Source organism: Trichechus manatus, unplaced genomic scaffold, assembly GCF_000243295.1.
Source record: "Trichechus manatus latirostris isolate Lorelei unplaced genomic scaffold, TriManLat1.0 scaffold00077, whole genome shotgun sequence".
NCBI lineage: Eukaryota > Metazoa > Chordata > Mammalia > Sirenia > Trichechidae > Trichechus > Trichechus manatus.
The window spans coordinates 10898286-10924631 of NW_004444013.1; the positions used below are offsets into that span (position 1 = coordinate 10898286).

The 26346-nt window shown below is 52.7% G+C and overlaps 2 protein-coding genes across 2 annotated transcripts in view; one reads left to right on the plus strand and one right to left on the minus strand.

Annotated features, from left to right (window-relative positions):
• The window catches only part of BAIAP2L1 (BAR/IMD domain containing adaptor protein 2 like 1), a 139188-nt gene extending 127195 nt beyond the window's left edge, over positions 1-11993 (plus strand). Inside the window, exons 15-16 of the mRNA XM_023735267.1 lie at positions 10398-10435; positions 10934-11993. Coding sequence (XP_023591035.1) covers positions 10398-10435; positions 10934-11009 — 114 coding nt within the window. The 3' untranslated portion in view covers positions 11010-11993. The remainder of the gene's footprint in view (positions 1-10397; positions 10436-10933) is intronic.
• A 1362-nt stretch (positions 11994-13355) lies between these two features.
• BRI3 (brain protein I3) lies at positions 13356-24350 on the minus strand. The gene is made up of 3 exons (XM_004380813.2): positions 24108-24350; positions 23018-23120; positions 13356-13745 (listed from the first exon to the last, which is right to left on the minus strand). Exons 1-3 carry the CDS (start codon positions 24247-24249, stop codon positions 13613-13615), a joined length of 378 nt encoding a protein of 125 aa, XP_004380870.1. The 5' UTR covers positions 24250-24350; the 3' UTR covers positions 13356-13612.
• Between the last annotated feature and the right edge of the window lie 1996 nt (positions 24351-26346).

Genomic DNA, 26346 nt, shown 5'->3' on the forward strand with positions numbered 1-26346 from the left:
AAATGGCTGTTTACACATAGTAAATCCATAGTTTGCCTGATTTCATTGGGTTTTTATCTGGGTTTTAATCTCTCCTTGCTTTTAGTCATGGCTGAAGCCCTTTGATAATTTAATCACCTTTTCTGCACTTGCTTCCAGTTTCACATTGTTTTCTGAAGGAAGGCTTAAGGTTAAAAGTGGGAGCTTAATCTTCAGGTTGCTTGGAAAGCATTAACTTGCACCAGGAGCCTTGTGAGTGCTGCCTGTATGCTCTTTCGTCCTTGAATGGCCCGTAAGGAGGACAGGAGAGGACCCAGACTGGGAGGGGCCTCCTTCTTTCCTCCCGTGACTGTGCGTGGAGGGCTGCTTAGTGCCAGGCTCTGTCCTGGGCTCTGGAGACACAAAGACAAACAGGACAAGCTCCTACCTCCCTTGGGAGTTACGGTGTATTCTAGTGAGAGGAAACAGACATTAAAAATAAACAGACCCAAACATCAATGATAAAAGCTATGCATGGAACCAAAACAAGTTGAGGTGGTAGAGGATGGGGTAACACCAGGTGGATGGCACAGATTGGGTGCTGAGACACAGACTGAGATTAGTGTGCAGGGTGCTTGCTAGGGCACACCCTTGGGACCAACACTGGTGAAAGCAAACGAAGGAAGGAAGTAACCCTGGCAGACGGGAGAGGCTGGTGGGATGTAGTCACCACAGGGGCCTCCGCCAGCCCCACCAGAGACAGGAGCTCAGCAGCAGGATGGGCCTTAGAGCGGTCTTGATTTCAGGCAAGGGAAGTGCACCAAGGGCGGAGGCTGCCTACCAGTAGCTCCCCCTGAAGGGGAGTGTGTTGGACACATCACAGTGTGTACAACAGTGGACTTCTCTGAAGAGGTGACCTGAATGACAAGCAGCAGCCATGTAGGGACCAAGGAGAGGAGTTTGCCAGATGGAGTGACAGAGAGTTTAAGAAGCCTGAGGAGGGAGCAGGCCTGGCGTGACTAGGGGTGATAGTTACAGGACGATGTGGTGTCAAGGTGTAGGTTTCTTCTTCTCTTTAGTTTATTTTTTCAGTATAGATTATACAATAAAGAAAAAATGATGGAGAAAAAGGAGAGAGTTAGATGTCAAGAAGGGGTCCGGAGCACAGGGGGAGCCCGTCCTAGCCAGGAGCAGGGACAGCAGCCACTGGGACAGGCGAGAAGGCCTAGGGCATGGGCCTGGGTGCAGCAGGGCTGGCCGCAGACCAGGGAGTTCTGTTTGACAACTTCCATGTTCTAGGTGCTGAAGTCAGATCATCAGCTGTTGGGGGTGGGCAGACGGGTGAGCAAGCCTGAAGAGAGAAGAAGCTGTCAAATAGGCATTTTGAGAGTGAGAAAGGGCACACTACAGAAGCGGAGTAGGGTGTGGTGTGACACTGAATGCCCTTTAAGACATCGGGTCATGATTTAAAGTGAAACCAGTCAGTGTGCTTATGTGCTTTTCTCCAGCAACATTCACTGCTTGGGTTCAGACAAGAAGTAGTTAAGTGGTTGGGGTTAACCGAGGCGCTGACACTGGTAAGGGAGAAGGGGGGAGCAAGTACAGGGTGTTTGTGAGGGCAGGTTGTGATGTCCTAGGCCACGGGATCCAGCTGGGAGAGGACGCAGGCGAGGGTGTCGGTGGATGAAGGACAATGAAGTGAAGAGAAATTGCTGGAGTGGAGCGAATTGGAAGGGTGATAGGAGGTGACAGTCAGATGGTGAGAACATGGACTGGACGCTCAGCTGGAGGATGTGCAGCTGAGCAAGGCGCCCAAGGCTGCAGAATGGTTACACCAGGCTGGACCCAAAGCCCGCCAGGCAGCCGTGCCACCTCCTTACAGAAAGTCACCAGGGGGCTATGATAGTGCACATGCAGTTGGTACAGTTAAGCCCGTGCCACTTTTGTTAGGTTTTTTATTTTTCAGTTACCATGGGGTGCTTTCTGTAATGCACACATCAGCCATTGCCCTACTTTCCAGTGGGGTATGTGGCTCGACAGCCCTGCCCCACCAGGCAGCTGGGTGTTGGGGCCTTTGTTCAGCTGCGAATGGTGCACACGTGGAGCCTCATGCTTGCATGAACTGGGTGCTCTTCTGAAAACGTGCTCTGCCCTGTAGCATGAGCCTTAAGGAATTTTGGGATGCAGTCCTGCCTCATTTTGGTCCAGGAAATGCAAGTGTTTGAAATATCATTCAAAAATGTCTTTGTCCAGCTTCTGTTTATAGATACACCCACTGCACGATGTATTGTTTGCGTATTTATCATTCCAAGTGACTCCAGAAAGTATTTTCAAAAGAATGACATGTGCAGGTCTCCCCTTCTGCCTGTTCCCTTGTGGCTTATTGTATAGAAGAGCAGGGTGTTTGTCCTGTGGGCTGTCTGGATCTTACTGATTGCGTCCACATGGTGTTCTTCACCGCATTCCCATGTCTCCTGTATTTCCGATAAATTAGCAGTTAGATTTAAGCCCTGATCAGAGTCCGTGCTTTGTTGTTGTTTGCTTGTCTGTTTTGTTTTTCGATAGCTCTTCTTCGGTCGTGGCGGCTGCAACCATCGGGAGGCTACCGTTCTATCACAGTGCGGTAGAACTTTCTGGAACTTTTTGTGATGATGGAAATGTCCCAAAACTGCACTGCCCAATCCTGTGATCTTCACAGGCATCGATAGGGAGTTCTGAGTGCCATGACTTTATTAAGGTTGTAAACAGCCTTTTAAGGTGAAAGAATCGTGCCCCAAACTCATAGTACTAGAATTATAAATGAAAATACTGACACTTCAGCCAACACAGTCACCAGTTTTAGAAAATGAGGACATGCTTTTATTTTTAGTATTTTTACCATGTGGGTAAATGAATGAAGAAAGCTTTGGTGCAATAGTTCTTCAGAACTATACTGAATTTGATAAATTGAAAAGTCATGTTTTCCAACATCAATATACTCAATGATGACAAACCAAACCCACTGCCATCAAGTTGCTTCTGACTCATAGCAAACCTACAGGACGGAGTAGAACTGCCCCATAGGGTTCCTAAGACTGTAGTCTTTATGGAAGCAGACTGCCAGATAAATCTTTCTTCCACGGAGCAGTTGGTGGGCTTGAACCACTGACCTTTCAGTTAGCAGCCAAGCACTTTAACCACTGAGCCACCAGGGCTCCCAGTAATGACAAAGTATTCATTATTTAGTATTTGGTAGTTTAAATGTGATCTAACATTATTTTTAAAACTTAGTTGGCTGAATCTTAATCAACTGCCATAGGAGAAGACTGAGAATTGCAAGTAGCACCCCACCTTCTTCCTCTCCCCACTTCCTTGAGCAGAAGTGTGTCAAGCCATAAGTTTCTCCCAACCCCAGGATGTGAACCCGCTGCCTCTGCAGCCTCCTCTGACCATTCAGCCTGCCCTGCTCCCCACAAGGAGCGCCTAGTCAGTCCTGCCACCTCAAATGTTGCCATGTGCTAGATGCATTAAACATACGCTGAAATGAGCTTTCCTTTTAAATCCACCTGGCAGACACAGTCACATGCTTTTAAAGAACAAAGTCCATAGAATGGTATTAAAAAGAAATGTTAAGCATTTTCTGATATCACATTAAACCTGTTTGTAAGAGCTAATGAGCCCACAGTGGTGCCCTGCGTGGTGGGTTTTATTCTTGCTGACTGGGGGCCCTGCCCTCAAATGCCTGAGTATCTGCCTCGTCTTCTTACCTCCCAGGACGCAAATGGATCCAGAGGCCTTCTGAAGTGGACAGAGGAGGAAGGCTTGGAAAAATGACAGCAGCTTTGAGAAAGGTCCCACAGCAGATTGAGAAATTCAACTCTAAAATCTCAGCTGGCTGTTTATCATTGTCCCTACAGCAGTCCCTCTTTACTGATAAGACAAGTGCCATTGTCCAGGTGCTCACGTTTATTGAGGGACTGATAAGTTGCTGTGTTGCTTTTCTGATCTGGAAGATAATGGAAAACACCAACTAATCAAAGTCACAAGAAATTTCTAATTGGCTTTTAAAAATCGAGAAGGCCTCCAGGTGAGCACCTCCCTGAAGTAGGCACTATTGGCCATGATTTCAGGGGCTCTCATCTGGTCAGCCTCCTTCTCCGTCCTCACTGTTCCTTGTCTGTAAAGTAATAAAGTATATCTGATCTTGGAATGAGGGGGTAATAACCCAAAATAAGTACAGGTTGCTTCACAGATGCACAAGATTGAATGACTGACTTACATTCCATTTCTCTCTCTAAACCAAGGTAATTTACATTTTTTGAAGTAATTAATGTCAAGATCCTATGCAAACTTCAAAAAGGAAAGAAAAGTACAACCCTGTCACCAGTATACACCTCATGTACATCCTCTGCTGCTATCATTCCATCTTTCTAGTAGACAAGCTACTTACCTTTCATCACTCCCAACACACATTATGGGTTGTAAAAACATAGCTGTGCAAAGCAGGGAGGACAGAAGAAGAATCAGTGCTGCTCCCAGGAAAATAACCTCAGGAGCAGGTGAAATTGCCTGCTTTATAATGGGCCTCCTGGTCTTGGCAGCCTCTTACAAAAGGAGGCGGCGGCAAAGGATCTAATAATCTGTGTGTCCGGGAGCAAGGGAGGATGAGAAGTACTTAAATAAATGAAACCAGAGAATTTATAGATCAGTGCTGTGCAATAGAGCTTTCTGGAACTTTCTTGATGACAGAAATGTTCCAGAACTGCACTTTGCAGTACAGTAGCCACTGGGCACATGTGGCATTGAGAAGTGGATAATGCAACTGAGGAAATAATTTTTTTTATTGTACTTTACATGAAGGTTTACAGAACAAATAGTTTCTCATTAAATAGTCAGTACACATTGTTTTATGACATTGGTTAAGAACCCCACGACGTGTCAACACTCTCCCTTCTCAACCTTCAGGACCTTTTTTTGGTGAAAATATACATAGTCAAAGTTACACCATTTCGAAAGTTTCTACATGTACAATTCAGTGACATCAATTACATTCTTCCAGTTGTGCTGCTATTCTCACTCTTTTTCCAAATTATTCCATCACCATTATCTTCAACTCACTGTCCCCTAGGCTTCCCATCAAAGCTTTTGAGTTGCTGTTGTCAATTTGATCTCACATAATTTTTTTTTTTTTTTTTTGTACCTTAGATGAAGGTTTGCAGAACAAATAGTTTCTCATTGACCAGTTAGTATACATATTGCCCTGTGACAATGGTTAACAACCCCACGACATGTCAACACTGTTCCTTCTCAATCTTGGGTTCCCTATCACCAGCTTTCCTGTCCCCTCCTGCCTTCTAGTCCTTGTCCCTAGACTGCTGTGCCTCATTAGTCCCGTTTTGTTTTATGGGGCTGTCCAATCCCTGGCTGAATGGTGAACTTCAGGAGGGGCTTCACCACTGAGCTAAAAGGGTGTCTGGGGGGAAATGAATTTTTAATTAAATAACCATTTATGGCCAGCCTACCGTATCAGACAGGTGTAGATCAGACTGAGTAGCATGGTGAAGGTCCAAGAGAGGGACTGAAAAGCAGGCGGCCCCACCTGAGAGCCAGAGGAGGGGAGCTCAGCATGCCCTCCAGGGCTGGGGAGACTGTCCAGGTGGGAGGTCTGCATCACAGAAGTTTTTATAGCCAACTGGAATGATAATTTGTCTTTCCTAAACCAAATTAAAACCAACCAGCTAATGATGTTGGAAGAACGTGTGTTATATCTCAGGCCAGTCACCGGGATCCATGGGAGTTGGCAAAACATCTTCTTTCTTTCTTTTTAAAAGAAAAACTGATTTTTATATGTAGTCTTTACGTACAAACACTTATCAGTTACTGTCAGTTACACCAGTTTTCTTAAGTCACAGGCATACTTAGGTTTAGATGTACCAAACACTGAATACTAGGAGCCCTCCACCATGAGTGGAATGTTCCTGAACCCACTCACCTGGAAGGCATTCGTGGCCCTGGGAGGCTACATCTCAGAAGGTCCCAGGTCGGTGTTCCCCTCTGTGAGGTGCAGGGGAGGGCTGCTGGGAGCGGAGCTGGAGGGCAGGTGGTCCACTCACATGTTCTCCACCTTAGTTACAACTGAGCAAGTGTCAGTTCCCTCCTAACGTTTCTATAATCAGATAGCCAGGCCTTTAAAAAGCCCTTAGAAAGTAAGCTCTCCAACACACAAACTTTCCGTCAAAGTGTGTGTTTGCCGAGGCTGAGATAGGTTGTAAAAGCAGGAGGTTCCCCAGTGCAGGCCCCACACAGCCTCGTTGGTACCCAGTCTCCATAGAGTGCGAGGCTTGATGTATTCCTTCATTTTGGAAAGTAGCCCTGTGACCCAGAGAAGTTGGCTTTTCCCTGTTCGGGTGTCCACGCCCCCATCTTGAGAATAAAAGGGCTGAATGAGGTCGGAGGTTGTGGCCTGGGAGACAGGTCTGGCCGCAGGTGAGTTTTGCTTGGCCCATGTCGCCTTTTAGAGGGCTTGAATTAATTGTTAGCATTTAAAACACCTGTCAGTCAGGGCTGCTTACATTACAAATAACAGGAAACTGACCTCAAGCTGGCTTTAAAAATGAAGGGATGTTCTGTTTTATCTAAGCTGAAGTCCAGAGAGGGCAGCGAGAAGGACAGCTGGAGGATGCCTTCTAGGGCCAGTCTCTTTTTATCTCTCTACCCCGGCCCTGCTGGCTCCATGTCACAGGGCTGCTGGAGGTCAGCGGAGCTCCAGGGCTTCCCCTCAGCATGCTCACAGGCCCCGGCTCACTCCCGCTTGACCTCAGAGGCCCCTGGCTCATCGCTGAGTGTTTGCCTGTGGCCGGGGACACGACTGTGCTGGCTGGTCTAAGCTGGCCAGGGCTACCCCATAAGTGGGGGCCTGATACTTTCCTCCAGAGGCATGGCTCTGTGGTGACACCCAAGCAGAAGTCTGGTAGAGTAGGGAAGGGGGAAAGGCAGTCACAACGCCTGTTCTCTGGGGGGCCACACACTGCCTCCAGTTCCCAAGGCCTTCACTGCTCTGTCTTGTGGGCAGCTTGTTCCACTCTTGTCATGACATGCTGAGCCCCCCTGTAGGCAGCTGGCTTCATGGCCTTGGGGGGCCCGTCTTGCTGAGTACATCTGTGAGGCCATGGGAGCTGGCCCTGCTGAGCAGGCTGACAGAGAATGCCTCGGTGTCATGCTTTTTTTTAAGTCTTAAGAAAAACAGGATAGAATGCCTCTGGCTAACTCAGCACAGCTACTGATATGTATAAGCGATCAGAAGTTCTGCCACTGACTGACCCCAGGACAATAGACAATAGACAAGACTCAATTCCACAGACATGTTCTGAGCACATTCTGTGGTGTGTCCTGCATTGTGCCAGGTACTGAGGAGACGGGTCAGGGGTCCCTGCTCTGGGGGCTCACAGCCTGACGAGGCAGATAAACCTAAAGGTGAAGGCCTCTGGTCTGGCAGGAACCACCCAGAGACAAGAGGTCAGGCCCAAGGGCACATAGAGGACCGTGAAAGGCTTCCCGAGACCCTTGAAATGTTTCTGGAGAGTAAGGGAACAAGGGATCAGGGAGCAAAGACAGGACCCAAAGCCTCATGGTGTGGCCAAGGGGCCCTGGGCAGTGGAGTGACCAGTTCAGATGGAGCTTTGGAAGGACGGCTCAGGAGGCGGCACACAGGTGGCAGCAGGATAGGTGGGCTCTGGCCCCACAAGTGACAAGGTTGAGGCCTGGGGTGGGTTTGAGAGGACGTAAGGGTGGGTTTGGGAGATCCTTCAGAGCAGAGTTTGCAGGCTTTCCTCGCTGGTGAATGAGGGCAGAGGAGAGGCAAGACCGGAGGAGCCGTGCCATTTGTGGCCTGGAGGAGCCATTCCCTGAGAGAAAAAGGCATGAGGGGCAGTTTGGGGATGGGACTCAATCTGGCAGCTGTGACAGTTGCGAGGCAGGCCTCTGTAAGTTTCACACGGAAATGGTGAGCAAGCAAGGGAGAGACTCTGGAGCTGAGTGGGTGAGCTTATCTGTCAGGTAATCACTGCCGTAGGGCAGGGAGGTTGGGAAAATGTTAAGGAAAATCATCTAGATCACCCAGAGAGAAGGCACCGGAAGTGCACAGTAGTAGCCTCAATGGCCTGAGGAGTCAGAGGGGAACAGAGGGGAGGGGAGGCTGACCCGGATCAGGAGGTGGAGAGTTGACTTTTCTGATAACTGACACTTTATTTAAATGTTTTATTGAAAAATATACAATGAATTTTCATGAAGTGAATACACATAACCAGTGGCTTATCAAGAAATAGAACATTGCCAGCTCCCAGAGGCTCCCTGTGCCCCACCCCGGGTACGGTCCCTGCTCAAATTCAAGACTGCATCAACTCTGACCCTGGCGATGCACTGTCTGGTCTGAACTTGGTGAGCAGTGGGCAGCCGCCTTTGCTCTGTGGGTTTGTGAGAAGTCCGTGTACAGCTGGTGGTGTCCACTTCCCAATCCAGGCTGTCATCCAGGCTGGTGTGTCTTCACACGCATGCTGCTTGTGGACACAGGTGGAGCTGCTGGGCCGCAGAGACATGGAAGGACGAGGGGTGTGCAGGCCAGTCACCCTGACCCCCAATGGCTTCAGGTTGCCATCCTTAGACGTTACCTCCTGCCCTGCTTCCGCACAGCAGACGTCAGTACTGACACATCTCTTCCCTGCTTTTCTCTCAGACCCAGTGGGCTAAGCAGCCAGGTGACACAGCTCGTTAATTGTGGTTAAACTCCTTTAAAGTTCAGTTGGGTCCCAGGGGCTCTGTGAACAGCTCCAGAATTTTTGCCCTGAGGTCAGTTTTAGGGGGCACGCCCAGACCGGAATGTGTCTGGTTTCCGGGTCCGGATAGGGAATTGAAGTGTAGCTTTCCTTAGGTGTCAGGACACCTGGGACAGGGCAGAAAGAAGGGGGTTTCAAGGAGGAATGGGACACCCAGGGCTGCAGGCACCCAGCAGGAGTTTGGCTTGGCCCCCAGTGCACTTCTCTGTGTGGGGACATACTGCCCTTCCTCTTGACCCCGGGGTCACAGGAGGCCTCTTCACCAGCACAGAGGCTGGCCCCCTGCTGGGTGCTCTGCTTATCGCGGGCACAAAGGGAATGAATCAACAGGGTATCCTAGCGTATTTTAAAAGTAACTCTTCAATTAATCCATCACCACGTAATGTAGAAGTTGCACCAGTGGCCATGCTGAAGTGGCTCCGTATGGCTGGGAGGAGGACCTCGCCCATGCAGCCATTTCCACCTCTGAAGCCCTCCGGGGTGTGCCTCCATCCCTGCATCCGAACCATGGTTCTGAGATCCAGCATAAAGAACACTCGCGGTGACCCAGGGCAGACACTGGAAGGGGCACTGGACGGACATCGGACCCGTTTGCATGCCTGCTGGCCCCGAGGCCATCTACCAAATGTCTCCTGGTTCTGATAAAGACACTGAGGTCCAGGGAGGACAGGCCTGAGGTCACAGCCCCGATGCCTCTGGCCATCCCAAGAAGCCTGGCCCAGGTGGCCACCTCCATCCATGACCTTTGAGTCCAGGGGCTGGCAGGGAAAGTCAGCGCTGAAGGGCTGCGCAGGCTGGGCTGCCGCCACAGGAGGCCTGGGGAGATCAGGGCAGCAGGGCCGGCGACGGGTCAGGTGGTGTTACACTGCCCTCTCCTGGGCGGCCCCAGAATTAGCTCCCCAAGCGACTTCTCTGGACAAAGGCAGATTTTCAGAACCTGCAAGCTTTTGGGATGAAGGCATGCAGGTTCACACTCACCTGACTGCTCTGCTATGCCTGGACTCACGTTTCGGAGCCTCCTACAAGCTCTCTGGCTTTAGCACCAGTCTGCAGGCACCAAACACCAGCGGGGTCGTATTCTTTCTTAACTGTTTTGTTGTGCCATCACTCAGGACTGGGCTGACACAAAACAAACCCAGTTGCTACAGTTTACACTTGAAAGATCATGGATGAGGAGAGCAAAGCCTGAGTTTTCTTGTCTGTTTCTCCGGTCGCTGTGCCCATCGAAGGGTTAACGGCAGTGTTTGGTTTGATGCAGTTGTTTTCTCCTGTAAAGGGAGCTCTGAGTTTTAGTGTTTAGGGACAGGCTGGCCCCCCTCCCCGTAAGCTCCTTGCTTTGCTGTCCTGTCTCTCGGGGTCCTCTGCAAGCACCGGTGCCACACGCCCAAGGTGGCCTTTTGTCACGTCCTTACACTTGTAAGGGTGCCTGACTGTCCTTTAGAACTTTCTGTTCTGGCGCTATTCTTTCCAGTCAACTTAGGATCTAGTCTCAACTGAAGTAAGACCATGGGGTACTTTTAAACCTGTGTCTTTAAACAGTCCCCTATGCTTTAGATGTCTTCACTTTCAGTCATACTAAAACTGTCCCCGATCTCACGAACTTTTCATAAACTTTATCTTTCTTCACAGAATGATGCCAACGGGACTGCAAAGCCGCCTTTTCTAAGGTACGTTTCATCTTCTACGTTACGCTCTTCGCTTGATGAGGCTGCCCTTCCCTGTTGTTTGAGTGGGCCTGAGGCGTCCCGTCTGGGACACAGCTGGAGCACCTGCCCTGCTGGCACTGCTGCCAGCATCCCTGTGGCCCCACAAAGGTCCTGAGCAAGTCCTGGGGCCCATGAGGTCCAACAAGAGCGCACCATGTTCCCACCACCGCCCTCCGAGAGTACCCGTTAGAGCAGGGCTGGGAGGGAGGGACGCCCCCCTCCCCCCCGTCCGCCTGGCCACATTGGTGACTTCATCCAGACCCTGTCCCAAAGCAGCTCCCCTAGAAACCACCACCCCCCTTCCAAGCAAACTGTGTTCAGAAGACGCTGTCGGGGACTTGTGCACAGTGGGGAGGCGGTCAGAGCAACCATTTGACAAAGCAAGAATAGCAGCTCTGTGCTTTTTTAAAACCGAATCTGTCTTGGAGTATTTCTGAAGACTTTTCCCTCCCCCCACAGTGGAGAAAACCCCTTTGCTACTGTGAAACTCCGACCGACAGTGACGAACGACCGGTCAGCTCCGATCATCCGGTGAAAAGGCGGCCGGAGCACCGGGCTCCTCCGTTACCCTCCCCTCCAGAAGATAGGTACACGTTGCCTCCCCGAGAAGGCGCTGCAGCCCTGTGACGCTCTACCTGAGGAAGCCTGATTTTAAATGCATTCTAATTGAGCAGATCGACGCATTTTCTCAGTTTCACACAGTTGGGTTTACACATTTGTCTTTAAGAAGATAAAATAGTTTCATGACCAACTCAATATTTAAAATCTTTTCTTCCTATTCTGTTCAGTGAATTTGGTTCCAATCCTTACTGTATCATTTTTTAACATTCTATGATTTTTTTTTTAATGTCAGCCAGAATAAGGGCTAGTCTATGCTTGACTGGTTTTATGTACCCAAATGCAGATGAAACCATAGCATTCTTTATTTTATTAATAAGCACATGCTCTGAAGTAGCATTATGATATTTATCTAAAGAAAAATACTGTGCAAGTTTGCATCTTAGCATGCAAATCGTAATCTTAAGCAATATAAATTATGAAGATATGTAAAATTTAAAAATTTTTTAACTTAATTTTAAATTTTTGTTTAATCAAATATAGAGCTACCCAAGATGGAGAACTCCCAAACTTTCCTGCGACTTAGACGTAGCTGAGACATTCTGCCTAGCCTATTTAGTGCTTATCATTTCCAAGACCTAGGACTCGCCAGCTGGGTTTACTAGTAAGAAGCATACACCACCCCGAACCTCGGCTGCACATCGGGGCTGGTGCATGCCGGGTGCACTTGCTGAGCTAGGAGGTTCCATGTCTAGGCCGAGATACTACACACTCGGCACCTGTGCTGCTGTACTGGTGGCACGGGTGCCCAAGAGGTGGCTGCCTTCTGCTCTGGCTGGTGGCCTGTGAGAAGGGGCCCACTAGTGGGAAGGAGTTTGCTAGCCCCATTCTGAATGAGTGGAGAATTGTGATTAAAATTCACACCCCGGCCACTCACTGGAGGGAAGCAGTAAGTGCCGCCTGCCTGTTGCTCACCACAGTTCCTTTGGTCTGCCGTAACCACAGTTTTTCCTATAAGCTTAAAATTGGTCAAGGTCAAATGCAGCAGTGTATAAGCTTGTGACACTTCAGGCGGCTGGTCTCCGACTCCTGCTGGGTTGAGCAGCGTCACAGGCTGTCTCTCCTGGGAGGACAAACCAGGCAATCCCACCGAGGGCTGATGACGCGGGGTTGTTATTAACACAACCCCAGGCCACACGGGAGCACTGGTGCTGGGTGTCCCAGCCAGGAAAGCAAACTTGGTCAGGTCTCCTCCCACCGCTTAGTCAGGTTCACAGAAGCATCTGCTCCTGACCGTGGAACAGGATGAGGTGTAGGTCCTGGAAGTGTATTAAGAAGGGAGAACTGCTGGGGGCCTTTAGAGTTCCACTTTTTACAATCTTCTAGCTTTGTTACAGGTATCTGAGAATAAGTCCTAGGATAATTAGATTGAACTTGCAGACCCACTGGGCTCACCCGAACCCCGTTTTGCCTTCACAAAATGGAACTCCCCGGGCGCCTGCCTGCCACAGAGGCCGGGAGGGTATATCTTTAGGTCCTTGGCACTGAGGTGCACCCTCTGTAAATGTCAAGGTGTTATGTTTAATTACAGTAATAAAAGACAACTTGAAAACAAGTACACTTTCTCAAGCTGTCAGTGAGGAATCTTCCGTCACCCGTGGCCAGGCCTGAGACCATGAGGGTGGGCGGGAGGTACAAAGAGAAGTCTCAGCAGCAGGCCGAGCTCCCCGGGGTGAGTCCCTGAAAGGCATGCAGTGTGGCCAACAAGGGTTTACATCACGTCCAAGATACTATCTCCCCCTTTTGATACTTCTGATACTTCCCAAAAGTTATGAGATGGAGCAGCTTTGGGCAACGCCAGCTTAACGTGAGGCTTGTGACTGGCCTTTTCTACACCCCCATATGTTGACGTGCCTTGTGAGTGTCCATGGTGTCCAACCTCTCAACTCCTGTCATTGACACGTCCCAGAGAACCCACACTGGGAGACATGGTTCTTTATGTGGTTCACAGAAAAAGTGTGTTGCCCACATGTTTAGGGCACTACGGTAAGAAAAAAAAAAATTTTGAGACTGAATTGAATATAAATGTTCCTCCAGAAAACAACTTTTCTACTAAAGCAGCAAAGCTTTATTTTTTTAAATTGATAATTCAATTGAGTGGAGAAGACAAAGATCCAGATCGGCCAAGAGTTGTGTGATGTTGAAGCAGGCAATGGTTCCATTACTCCAATCCCCCTGCTTCCGTAGATGTTTGGAATTTTCCATAACAGGCTTTTTCTTTAGACAAGCGGCAGTGTGCAAACACGGAGCAAGCAGAACCAGGTAAACCAATGGTACGAATTTGATTTATTAAAACAGTATTCCTCACCTTCCTCAAAATGAAGACTGCAAAAAATAGAAGCAGTGCTTTATTGAGTTGCCATCACCCTGGGTTTCCAGATCTGATCCCCAGGCCCGGGACCCCAGCACCCATCCCACCTCGCTTTACAAAACAGTCCTGAAGCTTCGTCGGATAAAGCTATTATACACGACATTTACATTAGAAAAAGATAACATGTAGGAAAGCCTGGTGTGTTCCCTTTACGAAAAGGATGCTCCACAGTTGGGGCATCTTCGCTTCCTCAAGGCAAAACAGCAGATGAACCCGAAGGGAAACAAGATGATGGCCAAGAAGATGCCCAGGAAGGTGAAGGAGTCCTCCAAAACCCCGACTCTGTAGAGAGAGAGAGGGGATGAGGGCCATGCTGGAGACCAGGGCCTGGCCGGAGGTCCCGGCTCGCTGACCCAGACTCCCCCTGCCCGACCAGGGAGGTCCCTGCTTGACCCACCTCACATGCAGGGAGCATACGGACAGACAGTTGTGATTACAGACACCTGGAGATTTACAGGGCAACGCAGTCGGCACCCCTCCCTCAGAACAAACCCCGGCGGCCTGACTGCGAGCGCCAGGTTCTCAGTGAACAGCAGCCTGCAGCTATTAGTTCTACATACAAAATTGGAACAAAAAGAGGGAAGGAGAGAAATCACTTATAAAGGCAAGAACAGGTCAGCTGCCATCTAATTTGCCACACGTTTCTCTCCCTGTACTAAGGCGCGGTCAGGAAGAACAAGCAGCCAGTGCTGGTTCCTACAGAAATTCTTGCATCTCAGAAAAAACCAAGACCAGAACACCAAATCATGTTAGGGTGGTTTTTTCAATGTTTTCACATGGTTTCAATGGTTTCACATTCAAAAAAGGAGAAAAAAAGGTTTTAGATTTCTTTTTCCATTCCCTAGATGGAAATTTAAAGAGTGATAAAGCAGGGTTTAGGATTTTGTTTGGTTTTTAAATTTTAATAAAAACTAAAATTTTAGTAAAAACCAACCGTGTTCATACAATACCTAGAAGGCCATTTATCTTGAGAAATTTAATCTCAAAGCATCTTCCCCCCACAAAACACTCAGGTTTACCTCCAATGCGCATCATATGTAATATCTAAGTCACCCAAATCATGCACCAGTGAGCAGAAGTTCAGTGGAATGAGGTCACCTCTTGGATTCCCCGGGGGAAGCAGGAGCCGGCACAGTGCTGCCGCTCCTCAGGCCACTTCTGTGAGGCTCTGGACACAGGGCTCAGAGTAAACCGCACAGTGAGGGCCAGCCCAGATGGAAGTGCTCCACCCCACCCGTCAGACTCAACCAGAGAGCCCGCAGGCCGACACACACACTTCACCAGGACAGCCAGCTCCCTGCCCTTGTGGCTCGGGTTCGTCAGCAGGACGTGAGAAACCTGCCGTATCACAAACTGGAGAGAGTTTGAAGGAAACAGAGGAACAGCCAGGAACGAGAATAGGGGGTGGAGTCAGGGAGGGTCTCTCCAGGTGACATCTGAGGTGGCCCTGTGCAGGAAGGGCTCAGCCGGCAGCTGAGGCTCACACAGGATCAACCTGGGATCAACCTAAGGGCAACAGGAAGGGGCGTTAGCACAAGGGCTCCAGCCAATCCACTTCCAGCTGTTTTAACTATGAAAAGCTTTTCTCCAGCTTACCTGGGCATTGCTGAGGGAGAAATGTTACACTGGCCGCCAGAGGGCTCCGCTCACACCCCCAGCGCACACACAAATGCTCACACGCACACACAAGCACTCCATCCCAGCATCCTCCTGAAGCCACTTCACAGAATCCTCTCCTCAGCCCTCAACGGCCAGAGGAAGCCACTCCTGCTCCTGGGCTTGCCAGGCTTGCTGGGCTTGCCGCCTCGTGCACAGAGAGGGAACGTTCCCAATCAGTGAACAAAGGAGCAAACAGTAACCATGTGTTCATCGACAGATGAATGGAACAAAACGTAGGGTGTATATAATGGAATATTATTCAGCTATGAAAAGAAATGAAGTTCTAATACATGCTAGAATATAGATAAACCTTGAAAACATGCTAAGTGAAACAAGCCAGACACAAAAGGACAAATACTGTATTATTCCACTTATATGAAATACCTCAAATAGGAAAATTCAGAGACAGAAAGTAGATTAGATGTTCCCAGGGGCTGGAGGGAGCACAGAATTGGGAGTCATTGCTTAATGGGTAGAGTTTCTGTTTGAGGTGATAAAAATTTTTTGGAAATAGTGATGTTGCACATTGTGAACATAATTAATGTCACTAAATTTTACACTTAAAAATAGCAAAATGGCAAATTTTGTGTTATGTATACAATCAAAAAAAAAAAAAAAAACATACGTAAAGATGACACATGAGAGCATAGAGGGCATCCCCAAACTCCAGATCCCAGAAACACTGCTGCTGGCGGTCCTTTCTCAGGAAGTTGCGTCCCTGCCTCAGGGCAGGATGGATGTTACTGTCCCCTCCTACCAGTGGTCAAGGCTGGTTCCCCTGAAGCTGGGCACGGCACATGGCAGAACTGCTGGGCAGAGCCCCGGGCTCCAGCCAGAGCCCAAGGCCCCACACAGCCCAGCCACCTCCTGCCTCACAAAGGGACCTGGGCCTGCTCCCCTGGGATCAGGAAAAAACCAACTAGGATACTCTCAGGGGAATTCTAGTTTTCAGCTGCTTTCAAAAAAAAGTCAAACTCAAGGCTCACCTACCTACTCACCCCACCACTCATGAGGGAGTTCCCTAAAACAAATAGTGATAAAATGGGTGATGGTAAATTCTAGCTGCACTTCCCAAGGTGTTGTCTTGAAATCCTCGTCCTCTGATAAGCTCTGCAGAAAAGACGTGGAGGATTCTTTGGTCACTTGGGAAACTGTTCTCTCTCCCTCCTGGAGAGTCACAGTGGACATTAGTGTGTTAAAGGCTCTCAGAAGTCCTGCAGCAAAGACACCTGCTGAACTCTGTTCCACCCTGTGTTTCCCGAACTTGCCTAATGACACCCTTTTTGTGTCTATGCATCTTAACTAGACAGGGAGCCCACAGGGGAAGCACTGTTCCCAGGTAAAGCTAAGTCGTTCTGTTGTCAGGTGCCACTGAGCCAATTACAACTCACAGCGACCCTACAGGACAGAGGAGAACTGCCATAGGGTTTCCTAGGCTGTAATCTTTAAGGAAGCAGATTGCCAAGTCTTTCTCCCACGGAGCTGCTGGTGGGTTCAAACCACTGACCTCTCAGTTAGCAGCCAAGCACTTAACCATTGCCCCACCAGGGCTCCTGAAAACTAAGTAGTGGACCTGATCTTGTATCAGCAAAGGAAGTTATCCTTTCTTGTCTGGACTATTTCGAGAGTCTTGTAACAGGTGTCAGATGCCATGGTGTCACCAAGGTGTTTCTCAGCCCTCACCTTCCCAGGCTGCCCCACCCATGAGAGTCCAGGCCCTGTAGGACGCCCCCACCCAGCCGTGCCGAGCACCCCGCCCCAGCACCCTCTCAACCCCACATGTAAGGTGGGCATGAAACCCAGCTGAAAAAGCACCCAGGCCATGGTGCCAGGGAAGGGGCTTCAGGAAGGCCCTGAACCTCCAGCTGTGTCCCACACGCAGACAGACACAGCAGGCTGCCCTGGGCTGGGCATATGGCCAACAGATGCCAGCACCTCCCCTGCTCATCGCACCCGCCTCCAAGGAGCCCACTCTGCCCAGACGCCAGCCCCGCTCTGAGAGCTGGAGAGGGTACAGGGGCCGCAGACCACTGAAGGAGTGTGGGGAGCACCCCCAGGCTGCTCTGTCTCTTCCTGGCTGCTGCACGAACCTGCTACCCAGAGAAGAAGCCCCAAGAAAGCACACTGCTTTGTGTGTTCCAGTTAGAATGTCCAGTGACAGAGCAGCACCTGAGCCAGCTGGGGAACCTCCCAAATGAGAAACCCTAAGTCACTAAGGCCAGCCAGGCCTCGTGGGCATCCCCTCGGGTCCGCCATGGAGTCAGGTGCCTCGGGGCCAGCGAGGCCCAGGCTGCACAGGGCCAGGAGCAGAGCCCAGTGTGTCTGCTCAAAGGAGCCAGATCGGTGCTGCCGTGAGGCCCTGGAACAGGTGCAGAAGGGTGTGCCTGTCCCACACCAGTTGTCCTATCTGCAGGCTGCTGCTTTTCCTCTGGGTCACAAGCAAAGGCAGAGCGCCCACCAGCCCCATTCTCCCTCCAGATCCCAGTCAAGGCTGCAGGACGCCGAGAAGGCTGGGCCTCCTGGCCTGCCTGGGCCTCCCGGCCTGCCTGGGCCTCCCGGCCTGCCTGGGCACATAGGGCAGAATGGTTTGTAAGTCTGCAGCAAACCCGAGTTGGTGTGTGGCTATTTCTAGCTTCAGTTATCCCAGTTCACGTGCCTACTCACATGCGGCTACAGAAGCGTGAATGTTCTGACTCCCAGGCTGCCTCAGACCACAATGGGGGTGTTGGCATAGTTTATAGACTTTCAAAATCCACAGTTTTCTGAACTGAGAAACAACCTAAACTCTAGGTCCAGTCTTGATTCAGCAAAACTCCACAAGACAGCCATCTAAGATACAACTACTGGTCTCTTCTCATCCAGAGTAAAAGAGAAAAGAAGGAAAACGAAGGCTCAGAGAAGAAACCAGTCCACAGGACAAACAGTCTACACCAAGCACGGCCTCATCTACCCTGAGACCAGAACTAGATGGTGCCCAGCTACCACTACTGACCGTTCTAATCAGGAACCCAACAGATGGATCCTGATAGAATAGGAGCAGAATGTGGAACACAATTAAGTTCTTAAGTTCAGACTCGCTGGACCAGCTGAGACTGAAGGGCTCCCCGAGACTCTCACCCTGAGATGCTCTTCAAACCCTGAACCAAAGCTACTCCATGAGGATCATCTTTTAGCTAAATAACAGATGCACTCATAAAATAAACAACATGGCTGGTGAGAATTGTGCTGCTATAAAAAAATCATCTGTAAGAGACCAAACGGTGAACACTTACTCTAAAGCGAAGCCGAGAAGGCAAAGGAGCAGGGAAACTAGATTACTGGAAATGGAACCAGAACAGAAATCATAAGAAAGGTGACACACATATAAAATGTAACCGATGTCACTGAACAAACTGTGTAGAAACTGTTAAACAGGAACCTAATTTGCTGTGTAAACTTTCACCAAAACACAAATTATTTAAAAAAAAAGTTCCACAAGCCACGGCCCCAAACCCCTGGGGCTGCTGTACACACAGGACATGCCAGATCCCTGGATAAGGACCAGCAGCTGCCCCTGCCAGCCAGCCCCCATGGCTGACTGGACAAGTTTCAAGTCACATCACCTGGCTCAGAACCCACACAGCAGTGGCTCTAGCTGAGGCTGGCCAACACCTCCTCCATTCTTGGGCAATCGGGACTAGTCACGTGGGGAAGGCTGCCAAACTGTGGAAATTGGGGAACTAATTCTGAACACACTTCCTTAACCTCTGATGATAACCTCACAGAGAAAGTGGCCAGCTGCCTGGACAGCCCTGGGAGGGGTCCCGGGTGAGCAGCACCACGGGGGTTGGGAGGGGAGGGGGCTCTGGGCAGCACCACCAGGAAAGCATCCGCCCGGGTGCCAGGCAGGAAGACCCTTGCCCTCATGGCCCGCTGTATCCCACACAACCACCCCACCCCGGGGGGGTACTACTATTCCTCTCACTTTCCTGGGGAGCTCGTTCAAGGCCATGGCCCAGGGTGGCACGGCCGTGGCCTCCCACCAGCAGGCACCAGCAGGCTATCCTGTGGCATGGAGCCCATCAGGAGAGTCCAGCCGCGCTCAGGACACCCAGTGGGCACACAGCCCTCGGGGGGCAGCTGGCCTCTGCCTCCCTCCCAGCACCACCCATCACTCCTCCCAGACCAAACCTCCCCCAGGGGCCACCAGCTGGAGCCACAGCTCGAGCAGGCAACAGGGCTGCAGACCTCCCTCAGCCAAGCGGTCCACACCCCTCCGGAGACCAGGCGTACCTCCTCATGGCCCCTGCTCTGCACCCTTCCCTCCTTCCCCACCAGGCTCCCTGCTGAAGCCTATCCCGTCCAGCCTCTGGGAGTCCCCGGGATCACCACCTCCAAAAAGGGGTGAGGGGGCGACAGCTACTGGTAACAGCTTCTCAGCTCTTTTTCAAGAGTTCTCTAGAACTCTCTAGAGGAGTTGACCACTCCCAGCCCTTCTGAAAAAAGCCTGACCATCAGGTAGCCTCCAGCCCAGCCTGGCCCAGGGGCCAGATTTGTGCCTTCTCCCCACCCCCCATACTCTGCAGATGACCCAGCACAGGCTGCCCGCAGCTGTGGGCTGGACCTGGGACCATGGACAAGGAGGGCAGCACAGCCTGCCCGAGCTCAGGACGGCCACCAGGCCTGCAGCGATCAGCCTGTCAGAGCCCATGTGCTCCCTAGAGGGCCAGCCCCCGGCCCTGACCCACATAGGCACCCCACAGGCTGCTGAGCCTCCAGGGCACGCCTGGCCCAGGCGTCCCCACAGCGTGCAGCCTAGCAGGAGCTTCCCAAACCTGGGGGTTCTGGGGCTGCAGCAAGGCCAGAGCTCCTGGCTGGCAGGGCACTACCCAGGGAACAGTCCTGCACACGTCCGCCCACCACCCAGAAGCCCATGCTCTCATAATCCCCTCCTCTTGTCACCCTCAGCATCCTGCTGCCCCCACAAGGGCTCACCAGCCATCTACACTGACCACAGTACCAGTTCTCGAACCCCATGGCCTGACCCAGGGCAGCACCTGACTTTGAAAGCTGCCCCCAGAACCCTCCCTGGGTTCCCACAGCCCACGCTCTCCTGGCATTCTCACCCTTTCTGGGTGTCCCTTGGGCTTCCTCACCAGCACCTCTTCTCCCCCAAGACCCAGTGGCCAGTGAAGACCCCAACCCGGGTCCCAAGGCTATGCATGGCTGCCCAGGGTGCCTCCTCACGCCCTCCCCCCTCAGCTCCACCTCCTCGCCCTGCACCTGGGGATACCCCACACCACCCCGAGCAAGCGCAGGCAGCGGAGGTCAGATGAGACACACTGGGAGGAGCCGCACACATTACTCATCTGTGGGACCAAGGAACGCTCTCTTGTAAATAGTTAAAAGGGGAAAGTGGAGTCAGGCTGCTCAGCCGGACGGCAGTGACAAGGCGGCTCGCCTGCCAAGCCCCGCTTGGTGAAACCACGGCAGCGAGTTCTGCCAGTGCCTGCCCAGCTCCCGGGAGAGATGGGACAGGGCCTGGCCAGCTGGGCCTGGGTCCTGCCTCCCATCCCCAAGAGGCCAGCTGGCACCTGATGGGACTGTTCTCTGGGGACACGTCCCATGCCCTGTCCTAGAGAGCAGGCCACCCAGGGGCTGAGCCCCAGCCTTCTCTCCTTCCTGCTGCCCACCTCACAGCCCACCAGCTCGGCCAGCCCAGAGGCTGCAAAGGCCGATAAAGGCCTCTTGGAGCCAAGGCAGGTGCTATGGGCAGAAAGCAGGACATGGGGCCACAACGGGAGGGCCTATTGCCCCCAGTGTCCCTCTTTCCCAGGCCAGGGGGCGCTGGAGGCCATGCCACTGCAGGGAGAATGACAGAATGCCAAAGGAGTGAGATCCTGACCTCTTCTGGGAGGACTCGCCCATCCTCGTCATCCATGCTGGGCAGAGGACAGAGATCCACAGATAAAAGGGGAGAGGCCAATTCCAAATCAAGGGGACCCACCCCTCTGCCCGGGGCCCAGGACCCTCTCCAAGGACCAGAAGGGCACAGCGTGTCCTCGCTCCAGCCTCTGCCACAAGCTCCGAGGTGACACACACCCCACCCTGGCAAGTAGATCAGTGAAAGTGCTCCCCATCCAGACAGCAAGTGCTCTGCGGCCCCAAGGCCATCACTGCCACGGCCCCCAGCCTCTACCGGCCACACACACCTGGCTGCTGGCCTCCCGCACCCCCTAGGTCAGGGGCTCAGGCCAAGAAGGTCCTTGGACATCCCATCAGACACCCCCTTTCCCAGACAGGGAAATAGGTCCAGCTAGTCCCTGGCAGGGCAGGATCTGAACCCAGCTCCTCTGACAGGCTGGGCATAGGGGCCCAGATGTAGAAACCAGACCTCTTACCCCAGGTGCCTTCTGGATTCTCACCCTAGCTGGCAGCCTAAGGCCCCTCTCTAAATTTGGGTGACCACTCAAAGCCTATGGACACCTCAGTGGGGGCTTCCCATCACCCACCTTGTCAAGCAACATCCCCAAAAGGACTCCTGGAGGCGCTCTCCACATAGGAGCAAGTCTGGCCCCCTGCCTGCCCCACTCTAAAGGGACCAGCTCTCCCTCAGCACCCAACCCACCCCTCTGTCCACACAGCCTACCCCGTGTGCAGAAAACCCAACCAGCTCCAATGCCCTCCACAGAGCAGCCGGCACACCCTCCCAAGCCGGCCCTCATGTTCTCCAAACCCCAACTTGTCTGCCGGAACAGTGACCCCCAGCCCAGTGTCAATCTGAGTTTGTAAACAGGGCTCCCCAGGGCTCTCCCTTGCCCCACAGCACCGTCCTAGACACGAAGGCGGCTCTGAGGGGGCCCAGCATCTCGTGCTCACGCCCTCCCTTTCTCAGGCCACGGCCCCCACTACGCGTGCCAGCTACGTCATCATTTGACTCAACTCTGGGCCTTCCAGACACACTTACAATGACGTCTAGGTCTACACCAAGGTTTCTTCATTCCACCTCAGACTTCACCTCCCTCCTCCCAGCCACAGCCTGGAACCCGTCCTTGCCAACTCTGCTTTGAACCTCCTGCACACCCCCACCTCCCAAGTTCATTTGAATTTGCATCCTCAGGACTCACACAAAGTAAGTATCCACGTGCCCATCGGACCTATGAAATCCCAAAACCCGTTGTCATCGAGTGGAATCCAACTCCTAGCGACCCTATAGGACGGAGTAGAACTACCCCAAAGGGTTTCCAAGGAGCAGCTGGTGGACTTGAACTGCCAACCTTCTGGTTGGCAGCTAAGCTCTTAACCACCGTGCCACTAGGGGATCCCCTATGAAAAGACTCATCAGAAAGTACCTGTAGGCTCCTATATGAGGAATGAACAGCTTCTCCTGCCCCAACAAAAAACCGTGGGCGTCCGTCCTCAGCCAACTGAGGAATTTCGAAGCCCCGCTTTGGATGAAGGAGCCCTTAGAGCTGTTGCTCCCCTCGGCCTCTCCAACACTCAGCTCCTTGGACACACTGGCCATAACACTCAGGCTCTCCTGCCCCCACACTCCAAACTGCCCCTCCCAGCAAAGTGAACCCTCCCACCGCCTTAAAGAATCAACTGCAGAGCACACTTAGCAAAGTTGGAGGGAAAAAAGAACTCGATCCATGGCAGGTCCCAGAAACGGGGAGGAAAGGCTGTCATTCTGAGGGTCAGCATCCCACATCCCACCCCTTGAGGCATGAAAACCCTTCTCTACCCCTCCAGGAAAAAATACCCAGGGGAAGCCTGCTCCATCTCCCCGCACCCATAAACCACGTTCAGACTTAAGGCTTCCATCCACTCCATGCCCCACACTCAGATCAGCAGCTTCTCGGCGCCCCCACTAGGGTCCCCAACCCACCATCTAAGGCCCTGGGGACTGGGCCTACCTGCAGACTGGGCAGCCTCCGACGACCACGATGGAGTTGGCAGGGTACCGGGTGACATCCCGACTATGGATGCTGTAGACCCTGGGGTGGTGGGTGGGAAGCCCTGTGGGGAGGACAGCAGATCAGAGAGAGCAAGGGGAAAATCCCAGGAGCCTGAAGACTGCTTCCCCTGCCCTCTCCCACAGAAGAAGAGAAAAAACCTCATTCTTTGCATAATCAAAGTAATAGCGCCCCTCTAAGTGCCTACTGGGAGCTTTGTTAGATATGAATTTGCAAACAGCACCTCGTTAATACAAAGTTCATTTGACACGGAACTGGGACTGCAGGACAGCGGCCAAGCGGACTGGATACCCTAGGTAGCGTGGAAGGGCGGCCAGGTGCACGGGGTCCCCTAGTAGGGTAGAAGGGCGGCCAGGTGCACCGCATCCCCCAGCAGCGTAGAAGGGCGGCCAGGTGCACCGAATCCCCTAGCAGCGTAGAAAGGCGGCCAGGTGCACCGGATCCCTTGGTAGGGTAGAAGGGCGGCCAGGTGCACCGGATCCCTTAGTAGGGTAGAAGGGCGGCCAGGTGCGCCGGATCCCCTAGCAGCAAAGAAGGGCAGCCAGGTGCGCCGGATCCCCTAGTAGGGTGGAAGGGCGGTCAGGTGCACCGGATCCCCTAGCAGCGTAGAAGGGCGGTCAGGTGCACCGGATCCCCTGGCAGGGTAGAAGAGCGGTCAGATGCACCGGCCCCTAGGTAGGCAAAGAGCCCGCGGGCGGCGGCCAGGATGGAGAACTAGGGGTCCCGCAAGCAGTTAGGAAGGCAGCACCTCAAGACCTTCTCAGGGGCGGGACCCCAGCAGGCCCTCCCCGCCCCTTCCTGCAGGCCCTACATTCTCGCCCCAAATCTGTCCCTCTGGACCAACCGTGCGCGTCCCCCGGTAGGCTCCGGGCCCAGGCCCCACCTCGGTGGGGGCGTCGGGGAAAGTTTGTTTGGGGTTAAAGGTCACCGCGCGACTCGGCCCAAACTTTACTCCCGCGGGGCCTCCCCGCTCCCTTCCCGCGGATCCCGGTGCCCGCCTCCGCGCAAAGTTCCCGCGCGCGGGGCGCACCTGCGACGAGGTAGGGGTAGGGCGGCGGCGGCGGCGCGGCGGGGATGGCCCCGTATCCGTGCGGGCCGCACGCGTAGTCGCCTGGGCCGGCCTCCAGGTTGTAGGCGGGGGGCCGCTCCTGCAGCAGGGGCTTGTGGTCCATGGCGGGCGGCCCCGCTCTGGCTCCGCTCCCGGTTCCGGCTCCGCTCCGCTCCGGCGGGGACGCCCGGACGGCCGGCGGGCTCCCTCCCTCCCGGCTGCCGCGGGCTTCCCCTCGCGCCCCCCCCGCCGGTCACAAGACCCGGGTCACGTGGTACGTCTCCCGCGGGGGCGGGGCGCGGGGTGGGGCTGGGCGGGGCGTCTTAAAGGAGCCGCACCCTCCTCGCGCCAAGGTGGGCCCAGGCCGCGCGCCCCCTGGGGGCTCCCCGCAGCGGGCCTGGGGCTCGCGCTCGGTCGACTCGCCCACGTCTGCAGCCCCGGGACTGCCCGGGGACGCCGGGCCGGGATCTTCGTGGCCTTTGCACCCCGCCTCGCGCCGCGGATGCCACGACCCTCCTGTCCGAAGGCAGGAGATGCCCGGCTGGGAGCTTGAAGGCCGGAGCCCACGACCACAGATGTCCCCGCCCACCCCAACGCGGGAGGAGTGCCGCTTCCCCATGCCCCTCCCAGTGTGCCCAGGCTGCGCCCACGTGGTGTCACCGCCCCCAGCAGGAGGGGCAGGGGGCTTAGCATTCTGGCAGTCGGAGGTTCCAATCAGGCTGGGACCCGCAACCTCAATCAGTGAAAAAGAAAATCCTGCAGAAAAACCAAGGTGTGCGCCTCAACCGTGGCCTGCTTGGTTCTCCATTTGTATTAACTCCTTCAGTTCTCTTTTTGGATGAATTAGGTAATTTATAGGGATGTGGCCACTGGTTACAAATAACTCCCCCTTTTGGGACAAAACCGTAAATATTGGGCACCTGCTGTGTGACAGACACGGTCCTACTCTTTTTCCTCAATTTCTCTAATCTACAGCAGCTCAGGAGGTGCATATTATCATCCATAGTTTGCAACAAGGAAACAGCTTTAGAAGAGTGGAGTAGCTTGACCAAGGCCAGCACAGGGCAGAGCCCCAATTTAAACTTGGGTCTTGCCTGACATCAAAGACCCCTGTGTCAGGCACCCCTAGGAGCCCTGGTGGCACAATGGTTAAGCACTCAGCTGCTAACAGAAAGGTTGGCAGTTTCAGCCAACCCAGCGGCTCTGCAGGAGAATAGACCTGGCAATCTGCTCTTGTAGAGATTACAGTTTAGAAAACCCTATAGGGCAGTTCTACTCTGTCACACGAGGTCCTATGAGTCGAAAATCAATGCTTCATGAGGTCCCCGGATGGTGGAAACTGTTTGTGCCCAACTACTAATAACCTAAAAGTTGGCAGTTCAAACCCAGCCGGTCGCGCTGCCGAAGAAAGACCTGACCATCTGCTTTCATAAAAATTACAGCCGAGACAGCCCTATGGAGCACAGTTTTACTCTGTAACACTCTGTGAGCTGGAATGGACTGGACGAAACAGGTTTTTTGTTTTGTTTTGTTTGTTTGTTGTTTCGTTTTAATGTTTAATGGGTTGTCAATAAAACTTGAAAAAAAAAAGATCTGGAAGTATAAAACCCACTTGTTAAAAACACTTTCCATCTGTACCCCTTCTGTACCTTTCCAGGGGCTTCTGGAGCAGCTGCTCTCTCCTACCCTTTTTACGTGACTTGCATGTTGATTCAGCTCTGGCGAAGCTAGGGCTCCTCTCAGACCTGCCCTCCTGTTTCCTTATCACAAGTTTAGCTCTTCAAAGTCCATTCCCATCAGTCTTATCTCCTCTCCAGGCAACATCCCCAACAATCCTGTGAGGGGGAGGGGAACCAAGGTGCAGGCCAGGTGAGGACCTGGCTGATGTTAGTGGGAGAGGCGGGTCTGGAGTGGAGGCTGAGATTGGCTGAGGGCTTCAGGGTGAGCAGAGGCCCCCACTATGGTGGGGGAGCCATTGGCTCCGCAGGGCAGCTCCGAGATGGAGCCACAGGGTAGGAGCAGCTGAAAGTGTGATGCTCATCACACTTGGTCACCTGTGGCTACCCACATGGGTCCCCCTTTCTCCCTCCACCCCCACCTTGCAGACTCTAAACAATAGGTTTAGATCGCTGCTACACTTTTCTACTAGACAGCACAAAGATCAGCAGATTTCCCTACAGTTCTAAGGTTACTTTTCCCGTCCTCACGTGCCTGTGTGTGC

What these genes read in the sequence shown, in the direction of transcription:
- BRI3 (XM_004380813.2), bottom strand. Translation starts at nt 24,249, where the DNA reads ATGGACCACAAGCCCCTGCTGCAGGAGCGGCCCCCCGCCTACAACCTG. An exon ending in CTACCCCTACCTCGTCGCAG is followed by an intron (nt 23,121 to 24,107) that starts GTGCGCCCCGCG and finishes TCCTCCCCACAG; the next exon opens with GGCTTCCCACCCACCACCCC. An exon ending in GGAGGCTGCCCAGTCTGCAG is followed by an intron (nt 13,746 to 23,017) that starts GTAGGCCCAGTC and finishes CTCTCTCTACAG; the next exon opens with AGTCGGGGTTTTGGAGGACT.